At 55.8% G+C, this 27,203-nt stretch overlaps 1 protein-coding gene across 1 annotated transcript in view; it reads right to left on the minus strand.

The window, feature by feature from the left end:
* Window positions 1–27,203, minus strand: part of GRIK3 (glutamate ionotropic receptor kainate type subunit 3) — a 229,985-nt gene that overhangs the window by 48,400 nt on the left and 154,382 nt on the right. The window contains exons 4-9 of the mRNA XM_086716491.1: window positions 24,842–25,023; window positions 22,364–22,417; window positions 12,633–12,806; window positions 11,903–12,046; window positions 6,542–6,649; window positions 3,299–3,412 (exon numbers count right to left, since the gene is read on the minus strand). Of these exons, the coding sequence (XP_086572617.1) occupies window positions 3,299–3,412; window positions 6,542–6,649; window positions 11,903–12,046; window positions 12,633–12,806; window positions 22,364–22,417; window positions 24,842–25,023 (776 nt within the window). The remainder of the gene's footprint in view (window positions 1–3,298; window positions 3,413–6,541; window positions 6,650–11,902; window positions 12,047–12,632; window positions 12,807–22,363; window positions 22,418–24,841; window positions 25,024–27,203) is intronic.

Here is a 27,203-nt window from a genome sequence, read left to right on the forward strand (position 1 = left end):
TTTGTGGTCTTTTTTTTTTTTTTTTTTTTTAACATTTATTTAGTTTTGAAGGAGAGAGAGAGAGACAGACGGAGCGTGAGTAGGGGAGGGGCAGAGAGAGAGGGAGACACAGAATCCAGGCTCTGAGATGTCAGTACAGAGCCCGATGCGGGGCTCGAACTCACTAGCTGTGAGACCGTGACCTGAGCCGCAGTCTAACGCCCACCGACTGAGCCACCCCGGGGCCACCGGAAGGTTTGAGCTCTTAACCATCACAGCCTTGCCCCGGCATCCTGGTCACACTGCACGACCCAAACGGCTGCTGGGCTACTGTTTGCCTGAGACGACAGACGGTGGGCCAAATGGAGCTTCGTGCAGGCTAGGGGCCGAGACGGGCTTCTCTGCTTCCCTATCTTCCGGGGTGCCTGAAGGCCAGTGCGACCCTGCGGGTGGGACTTCCGGCAAGGGACTGAGCGCATCAGGTAGGGGGCTTTGCAAGAAGCTGTGAGTGCAGACAGAGAAGGGCCTAGGATGTCTGCTGGATCCTGCCTCTGCTGGTGTAGACAAATCCTGTGCACCTTTGCGGAAGGGTCTTATGCCCTTGAAATCAGGCCGCTGCCACTTTAATAAAATTCACGCCTGTGGTCTTTCAAGGTGTGTGTATCCCGTATCCTGCTGGTAGATTACCTCTAGCTGGTCGCTCACTTGAGGGCATTGTTTTGTGGCTGAATCACCTCGGCTCACTTAATCACCCTTCTTCCCAATCTCTTAGAGCACACTGGTTTTACCTTTTTTAATCTTGCCTTGTGAAAAGTGTTTTATTTATATCTCACATTTTATGCAGTTCTGTTTTTAATCTTTTACCACCTTTTTATTATTTTATTTTCCCCCTTTTATTTTTATTTATTTTTTTTTTTAAATTTTTTTTTCAACGTTTTTTATTTATTTTTGGGACAGAGAGAGACAGAGCATGAACGGGGGAGGGGCAGCGAGAGAGGGAGACACAGAATCGGAAACAGGCTCCAGGCTCTGAGCCATCAGCCCAGAGCCCGACGCGGGGCTCGAACTCCCGGACCGCGAGATCGTGACCTGGCTGAAGTCGGACGCTTAACCGACTGCGCCACCCAGGCGCCCCTATTTTCCCCCTTTTAAATTTTAGCTTTTGTCACACTCGTATCCTTTTGCTTTCTGACATGGGGTTTTACATTTTTTACCTTGTCTAGCTGGAGCCGTTAATTATTTATGTTAATTTCTCGTCTTTCCTGATGGCTTTCCTTTTCATCTCGTTCCTTATTTTCATTTTTCTCATTATTATTTTCCTTTTAACCTTTGTGTTTTGTTCCCTTTCAACTCTCTCTCCTTTTCTATTTTCCTTCTCATCAGTGTCCCTTCAATTGCTCATCTGTCTTTAATCCCTTTGTTGTTCTTTTTTATTTGTTTCTTTTTAATCTTTTATATATACATATATATATATTTAATATAATTTTCCCCCATTCCTGATCAAATCTTTTGACTTCCTGGTCTCAGCAGTCTGATTTTTATATTTAAAAAATATTTCTTTTTTAACGTTTATTTATTTTTGGGACAGAGAGAGACAGAGCATGAATGGGGGAGGGGCAGAGAGAGAGGGAGACACAGAATCTGAAACAGGCTCCAGGCTCTGAGCGGTCAGCACAGAGCCCGACGCGGGGCTCGAACTCATGGACCGCAAGATCATGACCTGAGCCAAAGTCGAAGCTTAACCCACTGAGCCACCCAGGCGCCCCGATTTTTATATTTTTTTTAGTTAACAACAATTTAATCAATAAAGGCAGGCAGGATGTACGGTGTTGGGGAAGATGCCTGGGGCAGGGGGGTTCATCCCCAAACCTGCGGGGCAGGTGTCTCCCCAGCCCTCTCATCCTGGATCCGGCTCTGTCGGCAGTAGGTCCAGAACCAAGGTTAGGACTCCATCACCTTTAACATGGATCCTGTCAATGGTCATGACCCTGAAGGCTGGAGGTGAGACCCATAGGCTATAGTTGCTCTCTAGAAGCTGCTGGTGTCCCCGTGTCTGCTGCTCACTGGGAGAATGGGGCTGAACTCCTATGTCCCTTCCTGCCTGGGGGGGTCCACCATTTGGCCACCAAGCATACGTCTGGCGAATCACACTAGAGAGAGGACACAGGACCGTTCATCGGGGCCTGGCTCAGCTGCCTCCCACGGGAAGCAGGTGGGGCAACCCCATCTCGGCATCATGGAAGGTCCCAGTGCCCAGCCCCGCTCCCAGGTTGCATCCTGGGGCAGCCTCATTTTATCCAAGCCCTTCGAACCAGGTTGAGCCCTCTTTTTTGTAGAGAATTTGCTTTTCTCATATTGTATTTATTGTATCGTATTGTATGTGCTTTAATATAAGGAGAAGCTCCCTGAATCGTCCTCAAAAGGTCTTTGGTCAGGATCCACCAGGCTGTGATCAGGCTACCTGTCCCCAGCGTGGCCCAGCTTGGGTCCCAGAGAGCAGTGCTGTGTCTCTGAAAGGGTGGGCCCTGAGTCTGTGGATGCTCTGGAGGCCTTCCAGAAGGGGCCAGTGCAGTGGAGAGGGCACAGCACTGGCCAGTCAAGAGGCCAGTGGCGGGGTATGCCCTTCTGCCCACCCTGAGCTCTAAGGTGCAGAGAGCCTGGGAGATGCCAAGAGCCGCTCCTTGGGTCAGAAGAAGGAGGCGCTATTCAGTCCTGGTGAATGGAGGGAGGGTGACAGGTAGAGCGGCCACAGAGGAGAGCTCTCAGGATGGGACACCGTGGACCGTGGCATGTGTGTGGGCTCCCGGCACCCACTGGGCTCTCTGGGTGTGGCCACAGTATCCATCAGAGCTGGGGGGACCACTGAGAAGGGCCTTTTCCTTGGGAACTGAGGTAAAGAGGCGGACCCTCAGTCCTGGTGCAGAGGGCAGGCTAACCTCTTTCCTTCTACCCCTTCGCGGTTCGTGCTTGGGCCCAGGGGTGGGTGGGGGCGGGGGGATAAATGCACACACACGGGTCTCCGAAGATCGGCTTCCAAGCAGTTCTCAGACGGGCACGAGAACCAGCCCCCTCTGCCTTTGGAAAGAGGCCTCTGAAAGCCACCCCCTGGGTTCTTTGGCCTGTGGCCACAAGCAGATCTGCTGTGCTCCAACTGCCAAGGGCTTTCTGAGGGACCCTCAGCGCTTCCACCTCCCCCATCTTCCAGCCTAGCAGCAACCCCCTGAGCGGTGCCCGGTCTGGGCTGGGCGGGGCGACAGAGGGGCCTCTTCAGCCCGTCCCTGGCTCACACGGTCCCTCCCATAGGGCTGCAGGCTCTTACCAGCACGGTGGTGACGATGAGGGACCTGTTCGTCAGAGAGTCGGTGACATTCGGGCCTCGGCCTTTGGCGACCTCCGTGATGTTGAGCCCCTCCGCAGGACTCCACACCCCAACCTGGATGGACAGACAGACGGAGAAAAGGGGCCGAGTCCTCAGACGGCCAACAAGGCCATCATCTCCTTCCCATTCTTGGTGAGCATCGTCGTCACGGCTGACAGGCTGTGAGCTAACTCCCGACAACCTTGCTGCCTCCCTTCTTCTTGGAGGAGGCGCCCAAGGTGTGGAGTCTCTTGAATTCCATCACCTCCCCCTTGCTGTCTGGAGGGGAAAATGCAGAGGGGAAGGGGAGTGTAAAAACAGCCCAGGGACCTCAGCCTGGGGTGGAACAGATACACTAAGAAATCAGGGGTCCTGGGTCAGGGCCAGTCCTACCCCAGGACAGAGCCACTCTGAGCCTGGTGGGCCTCCCTCCTCCTGGGGAAGACGCTGGGCACCCAGCTGCTCACTCACTGGGTCTCTGCCCTGGTGCCACTTCCCGGGGCCAGGACACCCTCCAAAGGCCGGAACAGGGTCTGGAGCAAGGGGGATGTTCACCCAACATTCGCGGACTGGGTTAATGGGTGATGAGATGTGTCCCATGCAGGAAGGCAGGCTGGGCAGGAGCTGGTCTTTGGCAGACCAAAGAGCGGAGGGCCCTCACTGCGGGCCTGGTTGCTGCTGGGTTAGAAGGCAGTTTGCTTTGTGGTTCTCCTTCTAAAGTTGGCGGATATCCTGGCCAAGGTGGCATAATCTGTCTCTCCACGGTGCCCTAGTTGCTATCAGGCCTGAGGCTGGAGGACGCCAGGGAAGATCAAGTTTACCAATCATTGCCTCGGGCCTCATGAAGGTCCCACTCTGCCCAGCTCCCCGACTCCCCTTCAGGTCCCCTCCCTCAAGGAAGGTTTTGGCATGCCCATTCTGTCCTTGGCCTAGCTGGGGGGGCACTCGGGAAACTTAATCAATTAAACAGAGAGGCCAAATGCAAACATCCCATTAAGAGAGCTGTGCAAAGCAGATAGCAGACAGACATGTAATTATGCCTGGGTAATTCTGCCTTAATCCTCCTAGAGCCACCGGCTGGAGCTGGCTGGATCAGCTATGACCCGGCTTAGCAAACAGAAGTGATGATACAAGAGGCAGGGCGGCTGTGTGGGGGCTTAGCACCCTCTCCAGGCAGGATTTCTGTCTACGCAGACCCCCTAGAGCCACGAGAAGAGACAGGCAGACCGCCTCAAAGTGGGCCCAGCCCATGAGGGGTCCCTAGCAGTACACCCGGGTGCCCCATGCACATCTGTCCAGTGGTTCCTGAGCAGCTGGAACCCTCACCCCAGAAAGCACCTACTGACTTCCCACTGCATGCCTGGCTAGACCCCGGGAGTCCCGGGGAGGCGAGAACACTTAGGACGGAGGAGGACCCAGCCTCTACAGGCTGTCTGCCCACCACTCCCTGTGGCTGTGACCGGGAGCCTCTGGAGGAGGCAGGTCAACCTCTGTCCGGGTATATAGTAGGAGGGCTTTTCTTGGGTGTTAGCTATCGTCACTCTGTCCTTGGGAGAGGGATGCTGCGGTAGAAGGCTCAGATGGAAAGTGCTCTCATGATCCCATTACTCGCGTCTGCTGCGGGCACGGGAGCGGGTCGCACGGGCATACGTGGGTCTAACTGCCATCCTTAGAATTTTAGGCCATCTCCAGAGATGGACAGTTGAGAGAGCAGAAGGGAGATGCCACTTGAGCGAAAACCACTGCAGCAATACTGCTGGAGAAGGAAGGTCCACCCCCCACCCTCCCACCCCCAGGCACTGCCGGAGTTTAAACAGGAGCTGGCATACCGCCCGGCGAGACCTTGTGGTGCGAGTAGGTTGGACCAACCGGTCTCCCTGATCTTAGGAGCGGAGGCCACAGCGCCTGTCCCCAAGGGACTGACGCTGTATGCAGAGGAAAGGTGGCGTTTCCCTGGCCACCCCTGCACAGGAGCCCCCATTAGTCTGTGGGACACTCAGGAGTGGGCGGAGTAAACTTGGCCACAAGTTGCAACCCAGCCAGAGCCACGTCTGTGCCTGAAGGAGCGACCCCAGGAGACAGAGGCCACCTCCACAGCCAGGGCGATCACTGAGCCAAAGGAGGGGCCAGAGGGAGTGGGTGTGACTGCGCCACAGGGAATGTTCGGGGGCCAGTGGAGGCTGGGCGTGGAGAGGCAAGTTGGGTTGTTTCTCAGAGAGCCATAAAAGTCCAAGTCAGGGGCTGGAGCTTAACTCGGCACTGGCGGTGGAGGGGGTGGGGGGGACCATGCTGTGCTTTGGGAAGCTGTGTGTGTGTGTGTGTGTGTGTGTGTGTGTGTGTGTGTGTATACACACGGAGCATGGCTGCAGGCTCAGGGGTGGAGGTGGAGAGGCCAGGGCTGAGTGCTAAAACAATCCAAGGGAGGGAGGCCTGATCAATGGCAGACAGGGGTGGAGAGGAGAGGAATCAAGCCATCCTGAAGTCTCAGAGGCATCCAAGCTGGCCCCTCCCCAACTTCCGGGTTTTTGTTCACCCTACTCCCAGGCTGGTGGGAGAGGGTGTGGCTGACCCCCTGGTCCTGAGGTCCCAGGAATTCAGAGAATTAGGGCTAATGTTGAATCTCCTCCCCAGGCCAGCAGCCTGACTGGACAGAATATGCAGAAGGCTCCCAGGGAGAATTGGCCTCATTTACAAACGTCTGATGGTAGCCAGATGGAGGCCCCAGAAGGGCTTGCTTTCTCATCAAACCCCCCTGAAATCATTGAGACCTTAGAAACCGAGAGTGAGATCAGAATTCATGTGCTTCAACTTCTCTCTAAGGATAAGAACCAACTGCATTTCCCAGACAAGCAATCATATTGCTTAATCTTTGCTTAAATGCCTCCAGTGACAGTGAGCTCACTACTCCCCAGGCAGCCACCCCCTGGTGGTTAGAGTTCTGTTATCCAAAGTCGGGTCTGTCTCTCTGCGCGCCGCAACCCCCCCTCCCCCCCCAGCCTTTCATGACTTTTCCCAGTTAAGCATCCCCGGTGGCCCTTGCTCACCGGGCGATAGCCTGGGTGTCTGCCACGGCCAGGCCACTGGGTTCTGTACCCTTCCAGTCTGACCAGGCCTCCATGTTCTCCGAAGGGCCAGGGCACAGGCCATGCCAGGTCATGTCGAGCCCCCAAGGTCTTGTCCCCTCCCTCTCCTGAGCCCACGCACCTTCTCCAGGCCGTCCTCCTTCAGGCTGATGATGTCCAGATCAAAATCCGTCCGTAAGCCACTGGTTTTGTTGAAAACAATCCGTCCAGTTAATCCTTCCCATTGAGCCTGCCGGAAGGGAGAGGGCAGAGCGGCAATTCCTCGGGCTCATAAATCATCATTCGGTACAACTGTACAATGCTTCATTTTAATTACTCTTTGCACTGATACTGTTCCCCCAAGACCATGATTAATTAATAATCACCTCCATCATTGCTTGGGCTGTGGTGTGAGCCAGCGATTTCCATAAATTCTATTATGCTCTTTAGCCAGCTTTACATTTGCACCTTCTCGTGTACAACATCGATCTCAGACGCACTCAAATGAGCCCCCGCCTTGAAGCCAAAGAGGAGGGGAAGCCCGTGTCAGGTCCCCAGAGAGGGGCAAGGAAGAGGCAGGCGGGCGGCTTGGGGCAGGTGACACCTACCCAGAGGCGGAAAAGCCAAGGGGCCGAGCCAGCCCTGGCGGTAAGACCAGACGCGTGGAGTAGAGCAGGAGGAGACCGAGAAGTCACCCCCACCGCCCCCGGTCCCAGCTCCACGAGGGTCAAGGTTAAGAACTCTGGGGTCAGAATGCCGGGTCCAACCGCAGTCAGCTGTGCAAATTTAGGAATTCTAGGTCACCTCTCTGCCTCAGTTTCCTCATCTACAAAACAGGATTCATAATTGTACCAAAACGCCATGGGGAGTGAATGGAGATAAAGCCCATAAAATACTTAGGACAGTGCGTGGTACCACCCGAGCCCTTGAGCTCATGGTCACTTTTGTGTATTGTCATTAACTTCGTTAACCAGAGAGAGATGCAGAGAACATGCAGGACCCAAGCTGAGAAAGTCCCACTCTTCTAGATCAGGGGCGAGCAAGCTACAGCTGGTGCCCCGATAGGCCTGCGGCCTGTTTTTGTAAACAGTTGATTAGAACACAGCCACACCCATGTGTTTTCTTATTGTCTTTGGCCACTTTGGAGCCGCTGCCTCAGGCCTGGATAGTTACAAAGAGACCATCTGGCCCACAAAGCCCAAATATTTACTATCCAGCCCGTTGCAGGAAAGGTTTGCTGACTCCGTTCTAGAAAATACCTTTCCTGTGGACCCAATGCATCCCTGCAAAGTACTTCACACCGCTCAGAGCATGTAACCTCCACAGCAGCCCGGCAGGTGGGCCAGGTGAGGTCACGATTCCCATTTTACAGACCAGGAAGCAGGCCAGGAGGGCCAGGCGCATCACCCAAGCTCGCAGAGGGGGTCAGAGCTCCAAGCTGCAGCTGGGGTCCCAGGGCCCCACCCCTCAGGCTGGAGCCCCGTCCTTTCTCTCCCTTCTCCAAAGAGGTAGGAGGCAGCCAGCACACGCGTAAACGCCCCAATACCCACGGGCTTTCTGTGTCTGGGAGAACAAACCCATCCATCCTGGAGGCCCTGGGAACCAAGGGAGGCTGCAGGCTGGAGGTGGGCGAGGAAATCTGGAGCTCACACAGTCCACTGGGCTGGAGGAGGCTGGGGAAGGAGGCGCCAGAGAACATGGGGGCGGGGGAAGGTCTGATTATGGAAATGTTTGCTTTGCCAAGGTGGTTCCCAACCACACTGGGGTCATGACCCCCTGCAGGCTCTGAAAATGGCCCCAGGGCCTCTCCCTGGCTGATTGTCCCTGGCGCACACACTGACACTCAGAACTGGACGCCCAAGTTCGTGGGACCATGGATCCCAGGAGTCCAAAATAAAACCCGTGGGCTCTCCAAGCATTTGGACAGCTCTAAGGCCCCAAGGTAAGTGTGCAGATGAGCCAGCCGGTGGACCGACCGAGGCAGAGGGGCGGGGCCTGGAAGGGGTACGGGAAGCTCTAAGACAAGTTGGACAGAATGCGGGCTTTGCACAAGTGATCCAACCTCTCTGAGCTTCAGCAAGGGGAAAATGATCTATTTCACAGGTGTTCAAAAAGATGTATAAAGTGCTTAGCACAGTGCCTGCCATCTACGATCCCAGCTAAGTGCTATTAAGATATTATTTCTCCCTTGGATTACAGGGCTGGTGCTTAGCTGGGAAGAAGGCTGGGGGCTGGGGCCAGGGCCTGAGGCCTCAGTAGAAATCCTGTCATAGAGGGCTAACTAACCCCCTTTCCTGAATGTGCTTTGTCTCATCACAATCCTGCCAGGTGGGTGTCACTGTCGCCCCCATTTTAGGATCATAGACACAGAGGCTCAAAGAGGGGCTGAGCTATAGAAAGCTGCACGGGATGGTGCTGCAGGGCAGAATCCGGGTCTGCAGGAACAGAGTTGAAGAGCATGGGGTCACCATGCCCAAGTTCAGTGGGGGAGGCTTACAGAGCCTGGGGGGCTGGAAACGGGGTTGGGGACAGAGACGGAAATATCAGACAAGGTAAAGACCACTGTTTATAACTTCACAGGGAGGCTCAGCTCCCCTCGGGCTGGCTGGCTCCCCCCTCCTCTGCACCCTCAGGCTATCTCCTGGCCCCCAGGGGAAATCACAGCCGGTGCCTTCAACCTGCACTGGGAGCGGACAAAGCTTCCCCCTTGTCAGCTCTGGAGGAATTAAATGCCAGCAGGGGGGCACGGACTGTCTGTGGGCGGGTGGGCAGGGCCAGGGCAAGGAGCCACTGGCAGCTCCTCCCCGTGACATTTCCCGGCCTGCCCGCCCCTTCCAGCCACCGCTCAAGACTCGCTAAATGAAAGATGCTTCACACGCTCTGAACTCCGGCCTGGTATTTTCCAGCTCCTCTCGGAAATGCCAAGTCTTTAAAATGATTTACTGTCACGCAGTCAGAGAAGGAGACGGGCAACTTGGAAATGGTCTGAGGGAAGACTTGTGCTGGGCTCAGGCAGGGCACTGGGGTCCCGGTCCCGGGCAGAAGTGGCACTGTGGGCCAGCCACGCGGCTGCTCGGGGCCTCCGTCTCCACCGCCCTCAAATGCAGGTGGCACAAACGTGTTTCTGAAAGGGCTCCGTAAGAGTGTGAGTGGTGAGGGCCACTCACTGGGCCAGCGGCCAGGAAACAGGAGGTACACCGGTGTGGGCCAGTCAGCCCCAGGAGGGAGAAGGGGCCCCTTTCTACGGGGCGGGCGGTGACGAATCTGCTCCCTGTAGGGTTTTGTCACTGAGCCTCAAAAATTCCAACGGGTGAGGGGTAGACAGGGTGGGGGTCCCCGAAGCTATGTGGCCCAGAGATCCTCGTGAGCTGGAAACCCAGCATGGAGAAGAAGTCATAGTCATGGCAGTTGTGACGACAGTAACTGCAGCCAATCTGTTCAGCATCTGCTCTGTGCCACGCTCTGTCCCGAGTGCTTCACCCACACCATCACCCACCTCATCCTGCAACAACCCTAGGAAAATCTCCAGGGTACAGAGACAGAGCTGAGGCACAGAGACATTCAGTAGCTTGTCTAAGGTCACACAGCTAAAAAGTGGTTAAGCTTCAAAGCCACTTTTGCTTGGCTCGTAAGGGTCCCAGGGTCGTGGCTCGGGTCACCGACCCCCTCACGCTGGCCTCTGACCGCTCCATCGGAGGCCTGCCGAGGAAGGAGGCACAGGCGGCTGAGAGTCGGGTCTCAGAGTTCCCCGAGAACAAGCCGGTGATCGCTCAGGCCAAGCAGGCCTGCTCAGGGCATTGGACAATCAGACTTCCTCTGCAGTTTTGAGTTGGATGAGAAGGGACCATCATGGTCTTCTTATACCAAAATATCCGACACTGGATGGAGCCCCTTCGAGGCGTGAGGGAGGTGGTCCCAAGGACTTCGTGCCACCCTCACCATGATGGTCACCAGATGGTGACATCTGCCAGGAGAGGAAATGGACACTTGGGGACATCTAGGACCATGCGTGAAGCCACACAGCTGGGAGAGGCAGAGACAACTCCACAGGCACGTACGTCAAACTACAGCCCGTGTCCCATCCCCATTCCTTTTAGCGCTGTTCCCAAGTGGTGGTAGTGACCTCGGGACTTGGGGGAAGGCTAACTGTCCACTGAGAATAAGGTGGTGGGTCTGTTACTGGCCCTCTTGGAGCTGCCTTCCTTTGCACGTGGGATTACATTCCTGAATGCAAGGGCTTGCTTCGTGTCTGCCCCCTCCCTAGGCTGGGAGTTCTGGGAATGCGGGGGCTCGTCTGTCTCAGCCCCACTGGATCCCAGTGCAGGGTTCTGTGCCTGGCACCCAGCGGGCCCACCACAATCAGCTGCTGAATAAATGAATGAGCGCTCAAGGCAGCCTGCCTCATTTCTGGTCCACTGTGATTGCTACAAAGAGATCGTCTACACAGCCCTCCTGGAGGGCTTCCCCCGCCGCACTCCGTGCCGCCTGGACGTGGTCACTCCCTCTGACCCAGGGTAACCCTGCCCGGATCTCGTCCCCAAGCGGTCTTCCTCCACCAGTCACTGGGATTTGCCTCTGCCCACGTCCTGGGCTAGACGCTTTGCGTCCAGTTTCACACGGTCTTCTAAACAACACGGAGGTAAGGACTCTTAATGCCCATTTTACAGTCCAGGAAACTGAGAATCAGAACGTTAATCCTCTCACCCGAAGGCACACAGCTAATCGTGATGCAGCCAGGACGCCTGGCCCCGGCCTTAGCTTCCCCCGCCTGTAAAATGGGAACGGTAAACTGCCACCCACAGCTTACAAGGACAGTGGTGACGGAGAGTCCTTCGAAATTATCCGTTGGCACTAAGTGTTTCAACGGTCATCTGAATAGCAGGATGGATTTCTGCTCTCTGGTTCCTCTGAATCAGCCCCACGGATGGGACTTCTTCACAGCCGCTGTGATGCCAGGAGAGCCGAGTCCCAGGGGGCCCACGACACGAAGAGGAGTTTGGAGGGCTGATTATGATCTACCCAGCCTCCTCTGCCCTGGCACCGCCCTGAGCCCTTTCCGCACGGGGTCTCATCTCCGCTTCACAGCATCCCTGTGACGGGGCATGCTTCGTACCCCATTTTGCAGATGAGCCAATCAAGGCTCAGCAAGGTTCTCTAGCTTGCCCAAGGTCACACAGCCCGAGGCACAGACCCTCATGTCTTGCATCAGAAAGCCCACGCAGGTCCTGCTGGCCGTGCTGCCCGCCCACGGAGAACCTCCTACACGCCAGGGCCTTTGCCTCTCAATCCCCCTGTAAGAACGAGCCCATCAGGCCCAATTTCCCCCCAAGGAAACTGAGGCTCAGAGAGGAGAAGCACTGAGGCCGGGTTTGTGCGGACTGGAAACGGGTTCTGCCTGACTCCCACACCCGGGCCTTCGCTCTGCAGCTCTGCTGACCCCATGCTGATCCCCAGGGGCAGTGGGGGGAGGCCCTGGCTGGGGGAGGTGCAGGGGAACACTCACCTCCTTGATGAAGTTCATGAAGCGGCCGCCAAAGCGCCAGGCCTTGTGCCGATGGCACTGCAGGGAGTTCACGGTCATCTGGGGTGCCCGCTGGTAGCACACAGACACGATGTGGACGGCATCATACAGTAAGGCCGCGTCAGTCTGCAGGGGAGGGCCCGGGGCCTGCCTGAGAGCAGATCCCAAGCCCCGAGAGTCCTCGGCCCAATCTGCTCTGTCCCTTTTCCCCTCCCTCGCCAGACACGAGGGGTCCGGGTGAGGGAAAGGCCCACGGTGACCCCGTCCACGCCCCCAGCGAAGGCCAGATTTGGGTGTCCCTGCTGTTCCACAGACACTCAACTTCCACCCTCTGCAGCTCAGACCTCCCTCTAGGCCCTCTCACCCCATCCCACCGCTCCTGCTGCTCCCCTAGGCCCTGCCCACACCTTCTCCCTTCCCGCTCCCCCGCCTTCGGCTGGTCACAGCCGAAGGTCCTCATCCCCGCGCTCCGAAACAATCCGTTTACAAGCCTCCGCTACCACCTTTGGTGTGGGACTGTGTCTGATTCCTTTGTGTTCCCAGAACCTAGTCTAAGGTCTGAGGAAGGGAAGTGGTGGGAGGGGAGAAGAGATAGGGAGGATGGAGGGAAGGGAAGAAGGATGGGAGGAAGGAAGAAAAGATAGAAGAGGGAAAGGAGAGAGAAGGACAGGAAAAGGGGAGACCCCGGATCTGACCCGCCTGGCTGGAATACCATCATCACTCCGTCCAACAGGCCGGACTCTGCCCGGGGAGCCGCCTGCAGCCTCTCCATGGACCACTTCTCCACGATGGCCGAGACATGGGGGTTGTCCACGTTGAGGATCCGGAACCCCGTCAGGTTCACCCCTGAGTAGCGGTAGGGCTCCAGGTCTAACGCATATAGATCCTTGACGGAGAGAGGTTCGAGTAAATAACGGTGTGGCTGCTGTAAGCTCCACCCCCCTGGGCCCCCCCCCCCCACCATCCCACACTCAGAGCCCCACCACCCGAGGCTGCATCTCCCAGCAGAGCCGTGCTCTGCAGGGGGGAGGCTCAACAGTGACGGTGACGGAGCACCTGCAGGAGCACTGATGTGGAACTGACGGGAACACCCTCTGCCTGCTGGCCGACCTCACATACTCACGGCCGGACCTCTGGCAGGTGGCTCAACCAATTTCTTCATCTACGGAATGGGGACTGTGGCTCTTTTACAGGACCCGGGGCAACAGGTCACGTAAAGGCCCAGCCCAGAACATCACAGGAGCTTGGTAAAGGCCATCATGGTCATTCCCAACGATGGGGGAGCCCACTTTGGGGGCACAAAGAGCACTGGGTCTGGGCATCTCCAAGTTACCCAGAGGGAAGCCCAAGGGAATTATTTTATCTGCCCCCAAAAGACTAGTTGAAAACAGTCCTTTCTAGAGGTGCCTGGGTGACTCAGTCGGTTAAGCATCCGACTTCAGCTCGGGTCACGATCTCGCGGTCCATGAGTTCAAGCCCCGCATCAGGCTCTGTGCTGACAGCTCGGAGCCTGGAGCCTGCTTCAGATTCTGTGCCTCCCTCTCTCTCTCTCTGCCCCGCCCCTGCTCATACTCTGTCCCTCTCACTCTCAAAAATGAATAAGTGTTAATTAAAAAAATAATAAAAAATAGACTAGTCCTTTCTAGCTTTTGCACAGTGAAGGAAACCATCAACAAAATGAAAACACTGAGCCGGAGAAGTACTTGCAAACTATATATCTGACAAGGCATTGATACCCGAGATATATAAAGAACTCCTACAACTCAGTTAACACCACCACCACCAAAAGCCAAAACCAGATTAAAAAACGGGCAGTGAACCTGAAAACACATTTTTCCAAAGAAGACATCCAGATGGCCAACAGACACATGCAAAGGTGCTCAGCATCACTCATCATCAGGGAAATGCAAATCAAAACCACCGCAGGCCCTCACCTGGCACCTGTCAGAATGGCTAGAACCAAAAAGATAAGGAACCACAAGTGTTGGCGAGGACGCAGAGAGAAAGGAACCCTCGTGCACTGTTGGTGGGAATGCAAACGGGTGCAGCCACTGTGGAAAACAGTATGGAGTCTCCTCAAAAAATTACAACCAGAACTACTCTATGATCCAGGGGTTCCACTTCTGGGCATTTATCTGAAGCAAACAAAAAATCTAGTTTGACAACACACGTGCACTCCTGTGTTCACTCCAGCATGACTTATAGTAGCCACGATGTGGAAGCAACCTACGTGTCCATCGACAGCTGAACGGATAAAGAAGATGTGGTGTGGGGCGCCTGGGTGGTGCAGTCGGTTAAGCGTCCGACTTCAGCCAGGTCATGATCTCGCGGTCCGTGAGTTCGAGCCCCGCGTCAGGCTCTGGGCTGATAGCTCAGAGCCTGGAGCCTGTTTCCGATTCTGTGTCTCCCTCTCTCTCTGCCCCTCCCCCATTCATGCTCTGTCTCTCTCTGTCCCAAAATAAAATAAACGTTGAAAAAAAAAATTAAAAAAAAAAAAAAAAAAGAAGATGTGGTGTGTACACACAGAGGAATGTAAGTCAGCCATAAAAAAAAAAAACAAAAAAAACGACAAAATCCTGCCGTTTGTAACAATGTGTCTGGACCTAGAGGGCATTATGCTAAGTGAAGCAAGTCAAACAGAGGAAGACAAATACCGTATGATGTCACTTACGTGTGGAATCTAAAAAGCAAAACAAAACAAACTCACAGACACAGAGAACAAACTGGTGGATGCCAGAAGGGGAGAGGGGTGGGGGTGGGGGGACGGGCAAAATAGGTCAAGGGGATTGAGAGGGACTAACTTGCAGCTATAAAATAAGTAAGTCACGGGGACGTAATGTGCAGCACGGAGAATGCAGTCAGTTATACGGTCATGACTTTGTATGGTGACAGACGGCAACCAAACCTACTGTGGGGACCGTTTTGTAATGTATAAAAATATTGAATTGCTATCTTGTGCCCCTGAAATGAACATAATATCATAGGTCAGTTATAATTCAATAAAAAAGAAGTCTTTCTGCTTGGGACTCAAGAAATACCGCTGTCTTCTTCTCACAAGCCAGGCCTCTCACCCTTCGCCTCCTAGGAGCAGCTGGCTGACAGTCAGCCCGTCTGTCCGTGGCCAGGCCACATCCGGTCTGGTGCAATGGGTAGGCCCTGGCCGAAGGGCCAGGAAGACAAGCCTCAATGCCTGGAGCGGCCCAGCTCCGGCCCCTCCCTGCACTCCAGCTCTGTGGCAAGGTGGGCCGGTCAGGCGAGGAGGCAGAGGGGTTGGGGGGGGGGGTGAAGGGGGGGCAAGCCAGGCATTAATAAAAAGTGGCAGGTGGCAGGGGCAGGGAGGTGGCAGGTGGTAGCTGGAGGAGCGGAGCAGAGTTCCGTCCTGTTAAGCAAAACTCCCCAAACTTGGAAATAAGGCGGAAGGGAATGTCGTAGGGAATGTCGTAGGGAAGCATCGCTGACCAGGCCCGTCCTGGATTCTGTGATGCTCTGGGAGAACGCACCTGGGCCTGACTTCACTCTCAGCTACTGATCAAAGGCCCAGACTCAAGGTTAACTTGGAGATCTTTGCCAACTGGAAAGATAAACCCCAATGTTGTGGTTTATTGCCCTGTAGGACATTAATTCACTGAGCAGTCTTACTCTGTGTTTTCCCCTCCAAATAAAAACTCAATCCCTCAAAAGCTCTTGGAGACAGTGTTGCCATCCTACTGGTTCCCTTGTTAGTGAACGGAATCCGTCTTTGATACGTGTTCATCCTATATTTGCATGAGTCATTTTTTTACTTTTTGAAAATGTAACACACTATGATCCTCTGGATTGGCCCCTTCCTACTAGTGAAGAAACTGCGTCCTAAGGTCCTCCTGGCCAACTGCCTATCCTTTTCCATGCTCTGCCCTCATCAAGCTGCCTTCCGTCCCGGCCCCCGGTCCATCCTCTTTCCTGGGTCCCTCGACTCAGACCCTCCATCCTGTGCTGGGAGAGCGGCAGGGCACCCCGTGGGCTGTACTCTTCTCTGCATGGCCACAGCCATCGGGAATAACACCCCAGCCCGTCACAGTCCATGCTTCGGTTAACTCAGTGGTGGCTCGAGGAACAATGAGCCCACGGAGCAGGTTATGCACATGGTGCTGGCGCCCTCCTGTCTCCCTAATTGATGCTAAACTCCTGCTGCTCCCGCTGCACCCCCAGAATGGGCTTCTTCTGGGGTGCATTCTGTTGGTTTCCCCTTTGAAGGCTTCAGGAGTAGGGAGTAGGGGGGAGGTTTGGCACAGACTTGAACCGACAAGAAAAGTCAGTCCTAGCCTTGCCCAAACAAATAGGGTGCTGATTCTCGGCCAGGACTTGGGACGGGGAAGGGGTCGGGTGGGAGCACGAAGCTGGGTCTTCAGCAGATGAGGGGTCTCGCTGGGCCGGCCAGAGGGTGCCTGCCCCAGTCTCAGTGGGGAGCCCAGGGTGGGCACCGCGCTCAGCCCTGATGTGGAAGACATTGTCCCATCTCAGTAACCCCCTGCGAAGTAGCTGTTTAATCGTCTTCTCCTTTTACAGATGAGGAAGCAGGGTCAGGGGCATCAGGCGACTCGCCTGCGGTCACGAAGTTCCTACAGGGCGGAGCAGAATTCGGACCCGGGGCCATTTCAGTGGTGTGTTGGAGCCGACTCCCACGGGCCCGTGGGAGCTAACTGTTCGCACTTCCTCCTGTCCCTGTGCGCGTCCAGTGACATCACATTGGTAGCTTAATACCAGCCACAGTGGAAGTATTCACACCACGGAAATCAGAGGCACTACAAGTCCAGGGGCATCCCCCCTCCCCTCTGAGAGCTGGTTGTACATTTTTGTCTGTCTTATTCAAAAATTCCCGGGCTTTACTGTCCCCAGTGGTTGCCAAACACACAATATGCATCAGGATGGGTTCTGGAGCTTTTGGGGGGGGGGACGTATAAGCCATGGACAGTCTGGGGTGTGGCCCCTGGTTGTTGGGAGGTGAGGGGCAGACAGGAGTCCGGTCCTTCCCGCCTTACCCATCTTGGCAATAGAGAAACAATCCCGACGAGCTAATAGCTATGAGCACCTGTCAGTCTTACACCTCAGGCACCACTTAATTCGCATCTCCACCTCACACAAGGAGGGTGTTGTTGGCACCCCATTTTAGAGGAAGGAACTGAGGCACAGAGAGGTTAGGTTTCACCGCTGGGGAGCGGTGCAGTCAAACCCCGGAAGTCTAGCTCCCGAGCCCTCCCTCTGACCTGTGACCAGCCCTCGGTCCACACAGCACACAGAGGGGTCTTTCTGATGGATCAATCCACCCCCCTCACTCCTGTGTTTATGGATCCTTACTACCCTCTCAGAAGAAAGTGCAATTCTTTAGTTTACAAAGCTCTCCACCCCGCCAGCCCCACTTTTCTTCCCACCCCCTCCCATGTTTGTTTCAGGAGCCAAACCACTTTCGCTCCCCTTTTCCCTTCCTCGCTGGCCCCCATCGCACATCTCCTCCTCCCTGTGCCGGCATTTGTGCGTGTTCTTATCCTCTGGCTGGAATGTCTCTCTTCTCAACCCTCTTGGGTGGGCTATTCTCTGAGATCCAACTCAAGGGGCACCTCTTCCAGGAAGCCTCCCCTGACTACTCCTTTACACATGCACAACAGAGTGGGTCAGGGGTGCTTCCGCTCTTACCCTGGGACCTCTCGGCTTTCAGCCCTCTGATGACAACTCTCAGTGTCTATGTCTGTCTCCCCCGTGCACCTGTCACCCGAAGTGGAAAGAAGGGTCGGCCAGCTGAGCCGCTCTCTGGACACCCAAACAGCACTGGGAAGAGCCTGGGATCAAGACTAGTGTTTCACATCCACCTCTCAGGGGGAGCTCTCAATGACGCTGGAGGTTAGGAGCAGTTTGGCAAATTGCCTGGGGAGGAGGGACAGACCCTTAAGGAGACTGCTTCAGGATCAAGGGATCTTCCCCAAGTCGCCTCTGAAGAAGGCAGGTAAGGGAAGACGAAGCACTTTTGTTTCGCAGAGTGGAGAACGGGGAGTTTGGGGCCAGAGCTGGGCTGCTGGGGCCCCGGGAGAGAAGCTGAGCTCTGCCCCCAGGGGGCGCCCTCCTCACGCCGCCCCTGCACAGGCTGGTGGGGGCAAGGCACAGCCTCCTCTCTGATGCGGCGTTAACCTAATATCAAAGGCCTGAAGGATTGCCAAAGCATCAGCCTAGGACCTCCGTGACTCAGGGGGAAGGGGGCATCTCTGGCCCTGTGGGGGCCTGGATGCTGGTGGCATTGGGCCTTCCAAGCCTACAAGACGTAGCATGTGGTCTGCTGACATGCTGAGCCTGGGAGGGAGCAAGCTGGGGTCACACTGCTGGGGTCACCTCCCTCCCTGTCACCCTGAGCCCGGGGTACAAAGTGTGGTAGGACCCGTGGCACCAAATGTCCCCGCTCCTGTGACACGAGGGCAGTGACGACGGGGCACTGCTGAAGAGGCCTCTTTGTCCGGCTCCGATTTTTGGTCCAAACTGCCCCGCGCCGAGACCCCAGGTGCCACGCACGGCGAACCGAGCGCAACCTTGCCGCTTGGCAAAAAGTTGCTGTTCTCGATGCCAAATGTTGACACGCCGAATTCAGTGTCGACGAGGGACCTTTTAGAAACATTCAGCATAACATAATAGACTAATTCATTAGCACCCCATGGGTCTGACTGGGTAGAAGCTGAAGCTCGGAAAACATTGCCTTAAGGAATGACAGATGAAAATATCTTTCCCATGATATAACTGTTATTGCCGGGAAGTGGCATTAATTGTGATTGCTTATCTATTAATTTATTATAATTCTTCTTCCACCTCCAGGCTTTTACCTACACATGACATGTACCAGGGGCTCAGCTGGGGCTGATTAACGCGGGGTTATCTGGGAATGGCTCAAAGCTGGCTGGCACAGATACTGGCCGCTGGGGTAATTAAAATGTCTTCTGCGTGAAAGAAGCGAGTTTGGAGAATGTTTTAGAGGCGAGGAGTTGGTGACGTGGGTTGCTAAGGGGAAGGAGAGAAATGGCAAATGCCACTGCCCTCCCCGATACAGCCTCGACTGACCAATGGGCAGCAAAGAGGCGGAATCACGAGGCCGACCCTGAAGCCAGCGGGGCCGGGAGGAGGATCCCGGGGCTGGAGCCGGAGCTGAAGCAGGACGTGGGCTGGAGCGGAGGGACCCAAGGGACACGGCTGATGCCCTGGCAGGCAGGCGGCCGGGGGCAGTCGGGAGACACGCTGGTTAGAGCCCCTGATACACGCGCGCGCACCTACTCGGCTGCAAATTGCAGAACTCTTTGTGCGGCAGGGTTCCTCCCTGGAAAGATCCACTCTCCCTGCTCCTCAGAGAGGCCCGGGGAGCACGGGCAGTGGGCTGGAGAGACCGTGCACCAGACCGGAAGTCAGGAGCCACGGCCTCCACCACCGATCCACTGTGAGATTCTGGGCAAGCCACTCAACCTCTCCGGTCCCAGGTTTGCCCATCCATCGACGGGGAGCAAAAACTCTGCCGTGGAAAGAGGAAAACCAGCGATGTGGAGAAAGGGCTTTGGAACCTGTGAGGTGTGGGCAAGGCTGGGATTTGTGGAGGCTCCATTTCCCCTCGTTAGTGTCGACCACCGTGCCTGGACCATGGCTGCCGTGTGCGGCCAGGGGAGGCCAGCCATGACGTTGTGCGGGTTTTCAGGGCGACAGGTCTCCACAGGGACCTTTGGAGCTAGACAGCCCCCAGCTGGTAAAGATCCAGGCTCCGCTCCCTTTCTCGCGAGTGGCCGCTCTGAGCCTTGGTTTCTACTCTCCTGTAAAATCGGGACATCGTTCCTCCCTTGGAGAGTTGTTCCGAATTTTGCATGAGATGGGCGATGCTGAATACAGAGAAAATACGAGCAATTTAACACTTAACGTAGTACTTAATTAAACATCAGGCACTCAACATACTCAATGCTCTGCGTAACAATGCCATGAGGTGATGCGGTTGCTGTGGCCGTTTTGTGGACGGGAAAACGAGGCACGGAGAGGTGAAGTAACTTGCCCAGGGAAGCGGAAGAATCTCGACTTCTAAGTCAGGCAGGCTGGCCCCAGAGTCCACGGTCTTCACCGTGGCTATGACAAAGGTCTCGGTAACTTGACTGATTACTTTCTACGTTGTACTGTCGTTATTCATTCATTCAGGCATTAATGGCCGCCTGCTGCCTGGCCAGGCGCTATCTGGGCACCGGAGATGTACAGGTGAACGGGTCGCAGTGCTTGATCCTTACGTGCATGAAGGGAGCCTGCCAGCTGGTGGGCTTTGTGTTGGGGCCACCTCTGCACCCTGTCTCCCACCCAAGTGCCCTGCTCAGTCCGTGGGGCTTTGAGAGCATCTGTACGTGGCTGCTGGACAAGGGAGTAAACGGATGCTTGAATTAAGGAGATGAAAAAGAGAAGTGGACACTGTCTGGGGCCAGAGGAAACCCCAGGGCACTCCCTGCCCTGAGCCTCCCTCTAAGACCTCTAGCCTTGCCCCCAGGAGGGCAATGGCATTAACGTAAGGAAACTGGGGTCACTAGGGAGGTGCCGTCTCCAGAGTGTTGCCTGAAAGGTGGAGTCAGGCCAGAGGGCAAAGGGCCCGGACGTTGGTCTCCGCACCCCAGGAGCCCAGGAAGGGGTGCACGGGGCTGCCATGCCAGGGGACAGGGCCTTGGGCCCCTGCCCTTCCCAGCCTTCCTCCTCTGCCTCGCTCCGGGCTCCAAACAGAGGTGAAACATGGGAGACCTGATGGCCTCATCCTCCAGCCTGCAATGACTTTCCAGCATATAGCATGGCATGGAAAAGTCAGCTTGGGTGGGCAGAACTCCAGCAGGGACTTGCGGGAAAAGGCGCCTGATCTCGGTCTCCAGTTTCCAGGATCCCATTCTCCCAGCGTGACTCATGGCACGTCCCCAGGTCTGAGCTCTGGATCAAGGGAATGTGCAGGGTGGCCCCTGAGCTCTGCCACGGGCACAGGGTATGTGGGGGTGCAGAGAGGGGAATAAGAAATGGCGTGCTGGCAAACGCTTAATAACCAGCTCTCAGGGGAGGGGAGGCTAAAAACCGTCATTTGTGGCATTTGCCAACTCCTGTGGCACGAATATTCCTTCCACCCTGGCTGACTTCAAGCCACCTATGTGCTATCGCTGAACGTGGATTTGCGAAGAGATGAACACAACGGGGTCTGGCAATCAGCCAGAGCGAGCCAGCCCCAAGCAATCCGGGGAGGCGCTAACGTGCCTCTCGCCTTTTGCTTATGCTGTTCTCTCGTGTGAAATGCCCTTCCCCTCTCTCCTTGGTGAACTCCTACTGATCCTTCAAGAACAACGTAAGCATCTGCTTTCTTGCCTCGAACTTCCCACCTTCCACCGGCCCCTCCGTACCTGGTGTCTCCTTGCACTGTGCCCCACGGCCATCTGTCCGGGCCTGTGATGGCACGAGCCTGCCGAAGGACCTAGACACGGAGGTGCAGACCGCACAGGAGGGGAGCTCCTTGAGGCCAGGGCCTCAGTGCCAGTCGTCAGGAGATACTCAGCGGAGCCCAGGTGCTGGGTAAGGAATGTTATCTGGGTCCCGGATGGATGAAGGAACACAGAAGCCTGCCGGGCTGATGCAGATGTGGCAGAAGCTCGTTTCAGTGACAGAACGGTTAGCCGTGCTGTCATTTGCCCCAGAACAAGGCTGGATGGAACAGTCCCCCCAGGGCCCCCGGGAGGTGCAAGGGTGTCTGGCTCCACGCAGGGCGGCTGGGTGCTGGTGCCCCTTTGGCACGGGGATCTCTTCATTCTGCTGATTTCAGGCCACAACTAATTATCCTAATGGGTTTAAATGGCCCTAAATGCTCTCAGAGTTTGGACAGGACCCATCTGGAGCCTGCAGGTGGGCTGGGCCGGCTGACAGTGAGTGGGGAGACTTCGGCGGGGATGCTGCAGAAATCCAAAGTAGCAATGCCTGTTGTTGTGTGAGGCCTGAGACATTCGAGGCGAAGCGTGTGGGCTGGGAGGCCGGGGTCACCATAGTAAGAACAGCTAATACTTCCACAGCTCTTTGCACGAACCAGGCAGCCCTCTCAGCGTTTTACTTAATCAGCACATTTAGTCCTCAAAACCATCCTAGGGGGTAGAGGCCATGATCGTGCCCATTTCGCAGATGAAGAAACCGAGGCAAGGCTGTGGCTGGTAATCAGAGGGGCCTGTGGTCGCATGGGCAGGTCTAGACTCACTGCCCTCGGTCACAACACGATGTCATTTCTCAAAGTGGGCGGGCCACAAACATATCCCTGTGCCCCTGCCTGGGCCCACACCTAGAGCCTCAGGAAGCAAGGCCAGCGCGAATCTTCTCTAGCTGCAGCAACTGTCCCCACCAGGCTGACCTTGCTCCGAGGGGTCCCACCCCGACCCGTGCCATGACCCAGCGGTACGTTACCAGAGTGGTGAAGATAAAGTGGTAGTATTCCGTCATCATGCCCATGGCCATGGCCTGCGGGAAAGCAGAACATTAGCAACTTGCAGGGAGTGCCCGAGAAGCAGCCTCCCCACTTCCACTCCAGTGGTGAGGACTGGACGGAGTGGTGGTGGGGGGTTGGGGGTGGGGGTGGGGAGGGTCTGGCTCCTCGCAGGGAGGGGGCTGTTCTCTGAGACCACCTCCCCAAAGCGACAACGACCGGCTGGTAGACAGCGGAGGGTTTCACACAGGAGTGTCCGGGAAAGTCACCTGGGACAGATTAAAACGCAGAATCTTGAGCCCATACTCTGCAAAGATTCCAAATTCCGCAGGGCTGGGCTGGGCTGGGCCCGGTAGTCTGGCTTTTCAGTAAGCATCTCGGGCCTGCCACACTTAAGAGAAATGCCGCCGGGATCAGCCCCAGACCGCCTCTGCCAGTGCCCTGACTCCACCCGGCGGAGCTCACCGTCCTGGCTCCAGAGAGAGGTGTGGGAAAGCCCAGCCCCCACCAGCCTCCAGCCAGGCCTGAGGAGGAGAGGCTGTGGTCAGGCTGAGAGCCTCCCAGGGGGCCTAGACAGCCAGGCTTCCCTCGTCCATCTGACCACGAAGCAGCCCGCACGGCTGGAGTTATTACCATGTACCATCATGAAGCCTGCATTGTACACATTTATGTATTTTATTAGAAACCTATCATCTATAATAATTACCATAATGCATTTTCTGCAAAGATCTTCTGGGCCCACAAAGTGCTCCGGAGGAATAAATGTCACGGGCTCAAGTCCACTTGGAAAATGTCACTCATTCTCTCGCCCTCTTGGAGATTCACAGCCTGCTTCAGCAGGTTCAAGGCTCAGAAAAGCTTCAGTAAATGGATGTATTTACCTTTGTGGGGTGCAGTGTATAGCTGCTGAGCACAAAATCTCCACTTTTAATTCTGGATGTTTTCAAGTTAGGCAGAGTAAATGGGAGTAAATTTCGTGGGGAGTAAATTACGTGGGGAGTAAATTTCGACTTTCTGGCTGGATGACCTTGGGTCCATTCCTTTCCCCCTGAGCCTCAGTTTCCTCACCTGTAAACTGGGCGTGATAATCCTTGCCACCTCCCAGGGTGGCAGTGAGGGGCTATATGGACACAGCACATAGTAACTCGGCGAACCGGGGTCGTGACTGTCTCTATTACTCTGTGATAGAAGGAAGCGCTGGAGGGTGTCCCGGGAGGAGGGTTAAGGGACTTCTGGGGAGTGTGGGTCTCCTCCATTGTGACTTTAAAGATGTCCCACACCGGGTGCCGACTGTGCACCGGACCCTGGGCTAGACTCTTTCCTTGCCTTGTCTCAACAGAATCCTCCGTCACCGGCTGAGGTAGGGGATCATTGGCTCCACGGACAGAGGAGGGGATGACCCTGGGGTCCCTCGCTCTTGGGCGCACAACACCCAAGGGCAGAAGCAGGATTCAAACCCCCAAATGAGCTATCTAACCGCTGTGTGAGGGAGCCTGGGGGAGGACAGAGACGTCCAGGAGGCTTGGGCACCCCCTTGGCAAGGCCCAACTGGAGGCTGAGACCGGAAACCCCCCACCCCCCCACGGACTTGAAAATGCCCCGTCCCCAGCTCAGCGCCCATCTCCCTGCACTCCGTGTCTCCCCCCGACCCCCCCACCTGCCTCTCGCAGGGTCATGAGTATAGAGCCCCACGGAATGCCTCCTTCTATCACCAGGGACGCTTTCTGGGACCATATAATCGCCTTTTACACAGAGCACTGGCTCAAATTTGAGTGTTCTGGGTTTCAGCTGCAGCACCCTCCAAGGGGGTTGTAGGCGATTTCGTTGTTTATTTCTTAGGCAGCTGGCAGACACTGCTCTTGTTCCCAGCATGCCATGCCAGGCTGCGTCTGGGAAGGAACAGAGGCCCATCCGGGACCGAGAGCCACTTTCCTCCCCCACTGTCACTGCAAAGTGGAGCAGATGGTGCGGGGAACTTCAATAAACCTAGTAATAGGAAGAGTAACACCAAGTGCTGTGGGCTACGGGGAACTCATCACGGAAGAGGCGGTGAGGCACTCCTGGGGCTCTTCCCGCGACCCCGAGGCCTCTCCGGGCCTCCTGAAATGTTCTGTCCTGTGTGGCTTTGGGCCCTGCGCGGCAGCCCCTGACCCCCACCTGCAGTGATGGCACCGAAGCTAGCATTCTCACAGCACCCTCCGGGTGCCAGGCTCGGCTCAACCCTGGTCTCATTCCATCCTCACACCAAGCCAGGGCTTAAAGACCGCACTGCGTCCATTTTGCTGCTGCTCGAACGGGCTCTCAGAGGCCGGTTCCCATCGCCAGAAGGATGCGGAGCTGGGGTCCAGCTGAACTCTGGCCGGCGTCACGCCCGAGTGTGGGAAAGGGAAGGCGGGGGGACGTGGCAGGCAGATCCCGACCATGCCTTCCGTCCCTCCGGCTGGCCCGCGTTCACGCACCTGCTTGAGGATCTGGGCGGCCATGGTGTGGCTGCAGTCGAAGATGATGCGGAATTCACGGCCCCGCTTCATCTCCTTGAGTAGGGGGCGTGAGTCATCGGAGTCAAGGGGGAGCTGGCGGATCTTCAGGCGAATGTTGTACCTCGATGGGGCCATGATGAGCTCCTGCAGTCGGATGAGCCCTGGGAGGCCCCGGGGTGCAAAAGACACATGTGTGCACACAGGTATACACAGCTGCGGGCATCTTGGGTATACACACGCCTGCGGCCACAGGTCTGGAGACACACACAGACGTGGACGCGTGGCCCACAGAGATACGTGCATGTGCACGGACTCAGTTATGTGTCCGGACACAGGCACCGGGCTGTGCACACTCAAACACATGTTTACGTGGACATGCGTACTTTGATACGGACATACACCTGGGCTTGTTCACATATGTAAATAAGGGCGTGTGCAGACACAGAAACACATACAACACGTGCAGATCCAAAAGTAGGCACAGAGAGACAGCAAGTCCCCACTGACCACACCTACCCGCTCCCCTCTAAACTAGAAGGGGGTACACAGATTTACGGAGCCCAGACCTGAGGCCACCCCTCTTCATCACCCCACCTGCAACACTGGGAAGCGTGGGACCTGCCTCCAGGATGTGGCACAAGTGGAGGCTCCAGGCTCCTCTGTACCAACTACTGTTGGGACTGTATAAGCCTACATGGTATTTGTGTCCCCCAACCCAAGGACAGGCTACCTCAGTAAACCCGACCCATTTTTTCCAAGCTCAATGGAATCGCTTCCTCCGTGAAGCCTACCCCTACTGCTCTGTCCAAACAAAACACCCCCTCCTCCAACCCGGTGGCCTCGCCCTCAGCCCCTCGTCTCACCCCCCACCCTGGGTCCCCACAGCCTCGAGCACAGGGCCTGGCGCTTAGGTGGTGCTCCATGCAAATTTCCGTAATTGAACTGACTTACTGTTTTTTTTTTTTTTTTCTCCCCACACTGAAAAATCCATCCTCCACCTTGGTATTTTGCGAAACCACTTAATCTGGGGACTTTCAGGGAAAACTGAATGTCACTTCCTGGAGACAAATGGCTTACTTAGGTCTAATTAAGTTCATTTCCGTAGCTATTTCAAGGTCCGTTCTTGCTGACTCCCCTCTGTTTAGCCTGGGAGCAAGCCTGCTTGCTGCCCTCCGTACCTCTCCCCACTGCAGGGAGGGGCTGAGCCAGCAGGGGCCAGGGTCCCAAGTGGGCCATCCCCTCCTGCCCACTAGGCTCCCCGCCCACAGTCAGGGCTTAGCGTCTGTGTCCTAATTGTGCTGTCCACCGGCTACAGGCCATTCCCCCTCGACAGTACTTGGGTTCTCCTCTGGGGAGCAACTCCACCTCCATGCTCGCACCACATGACTCAGGAGGGATCAACCCCCAGCTCTAGGGGCACAGCATGCGGCCCCAGCCTGGCCAATCAGCACACACATTCCTCCAGGCATAGGTACGGGCTTAGAGATGGGTATGTGACACGAGCTGGTCCTATCAGATGACTTCCAGAAATGGTGCCTCAGCCACTGGTAAGAGCTACGCCCCCTGTTCCACTTCACTCCAAAGAGGGAGGAAGTAACTCTGGGCATCACCACACAGAACCTGAGAAGGATTCCAAAACCACAGAAGTCAGGACAAGTAAGTCCTAATGATACCCATTTGAGCCTCTGGATCAAATAGTACCTGAAGCTAAAATTACTCCTGAACTCTCCAGTAAACACAGCCAACAAAATCCACTCCTCCTTTTTTGTTTGTTTGTTTTCGCTTAAGCTAGTTTTCTCTGGATTAAAGTTTGCAATCAACTATTTCAGTGTCCCTTGTCTGGACAGAGTCCCCCCACACAGACAGCCTACTTTGAGAGCCTTCCAACAGAGCATCTGGGTTTCCAAATGCATTTCTGATACAAACGCCTAGATCTGGTCAGCCTCTCCTTTCCATTCCTGACGGCTGGTCACCAGGAAAGCAGTTTGAATGGTATCCATCGTTCCCCTCTGCTGGAAAGGACAGAGATATATCCTTGTGACCTAAGCCTCCCAAGGAGCTCCCAAACAAGCGTTGCCATGGCCACGGTCATCAGGAACCCCCGGTCTCCTGGAAGGCCTCAGACCGAGGTGCATGGGCTGGCAGAGGGCTCTGGCATCCTGGAATGATCTGGATCAAACAGGGGTCACAGTGCTTCCTAAACTTGATGGGGCACAGGAACAAGGGTATCAGCCGACCCTTGCAGAAAAGGGAGGGGCCTCGAGCCCCTCTGGAACACACACCCAGCCTTACCCTCCCTCCCCAACTAACCCCAGAAATTCTCCGTTTGGGTGAATGCCGC

This window comes from Puma concolor, chromosome C1 (genome assembly GCF_028749965.1).
Source record: "Puma concolor isolate L17-30 chromosome C1, mPumCon1.1.hap2, whole genome shotgun sequence".
Classification (NCBI taxonomy): Eukaryota; Metazoa; Chordata; class Mammalia; order Carnivora; family Felidae; genus Puma; species Puma concolor.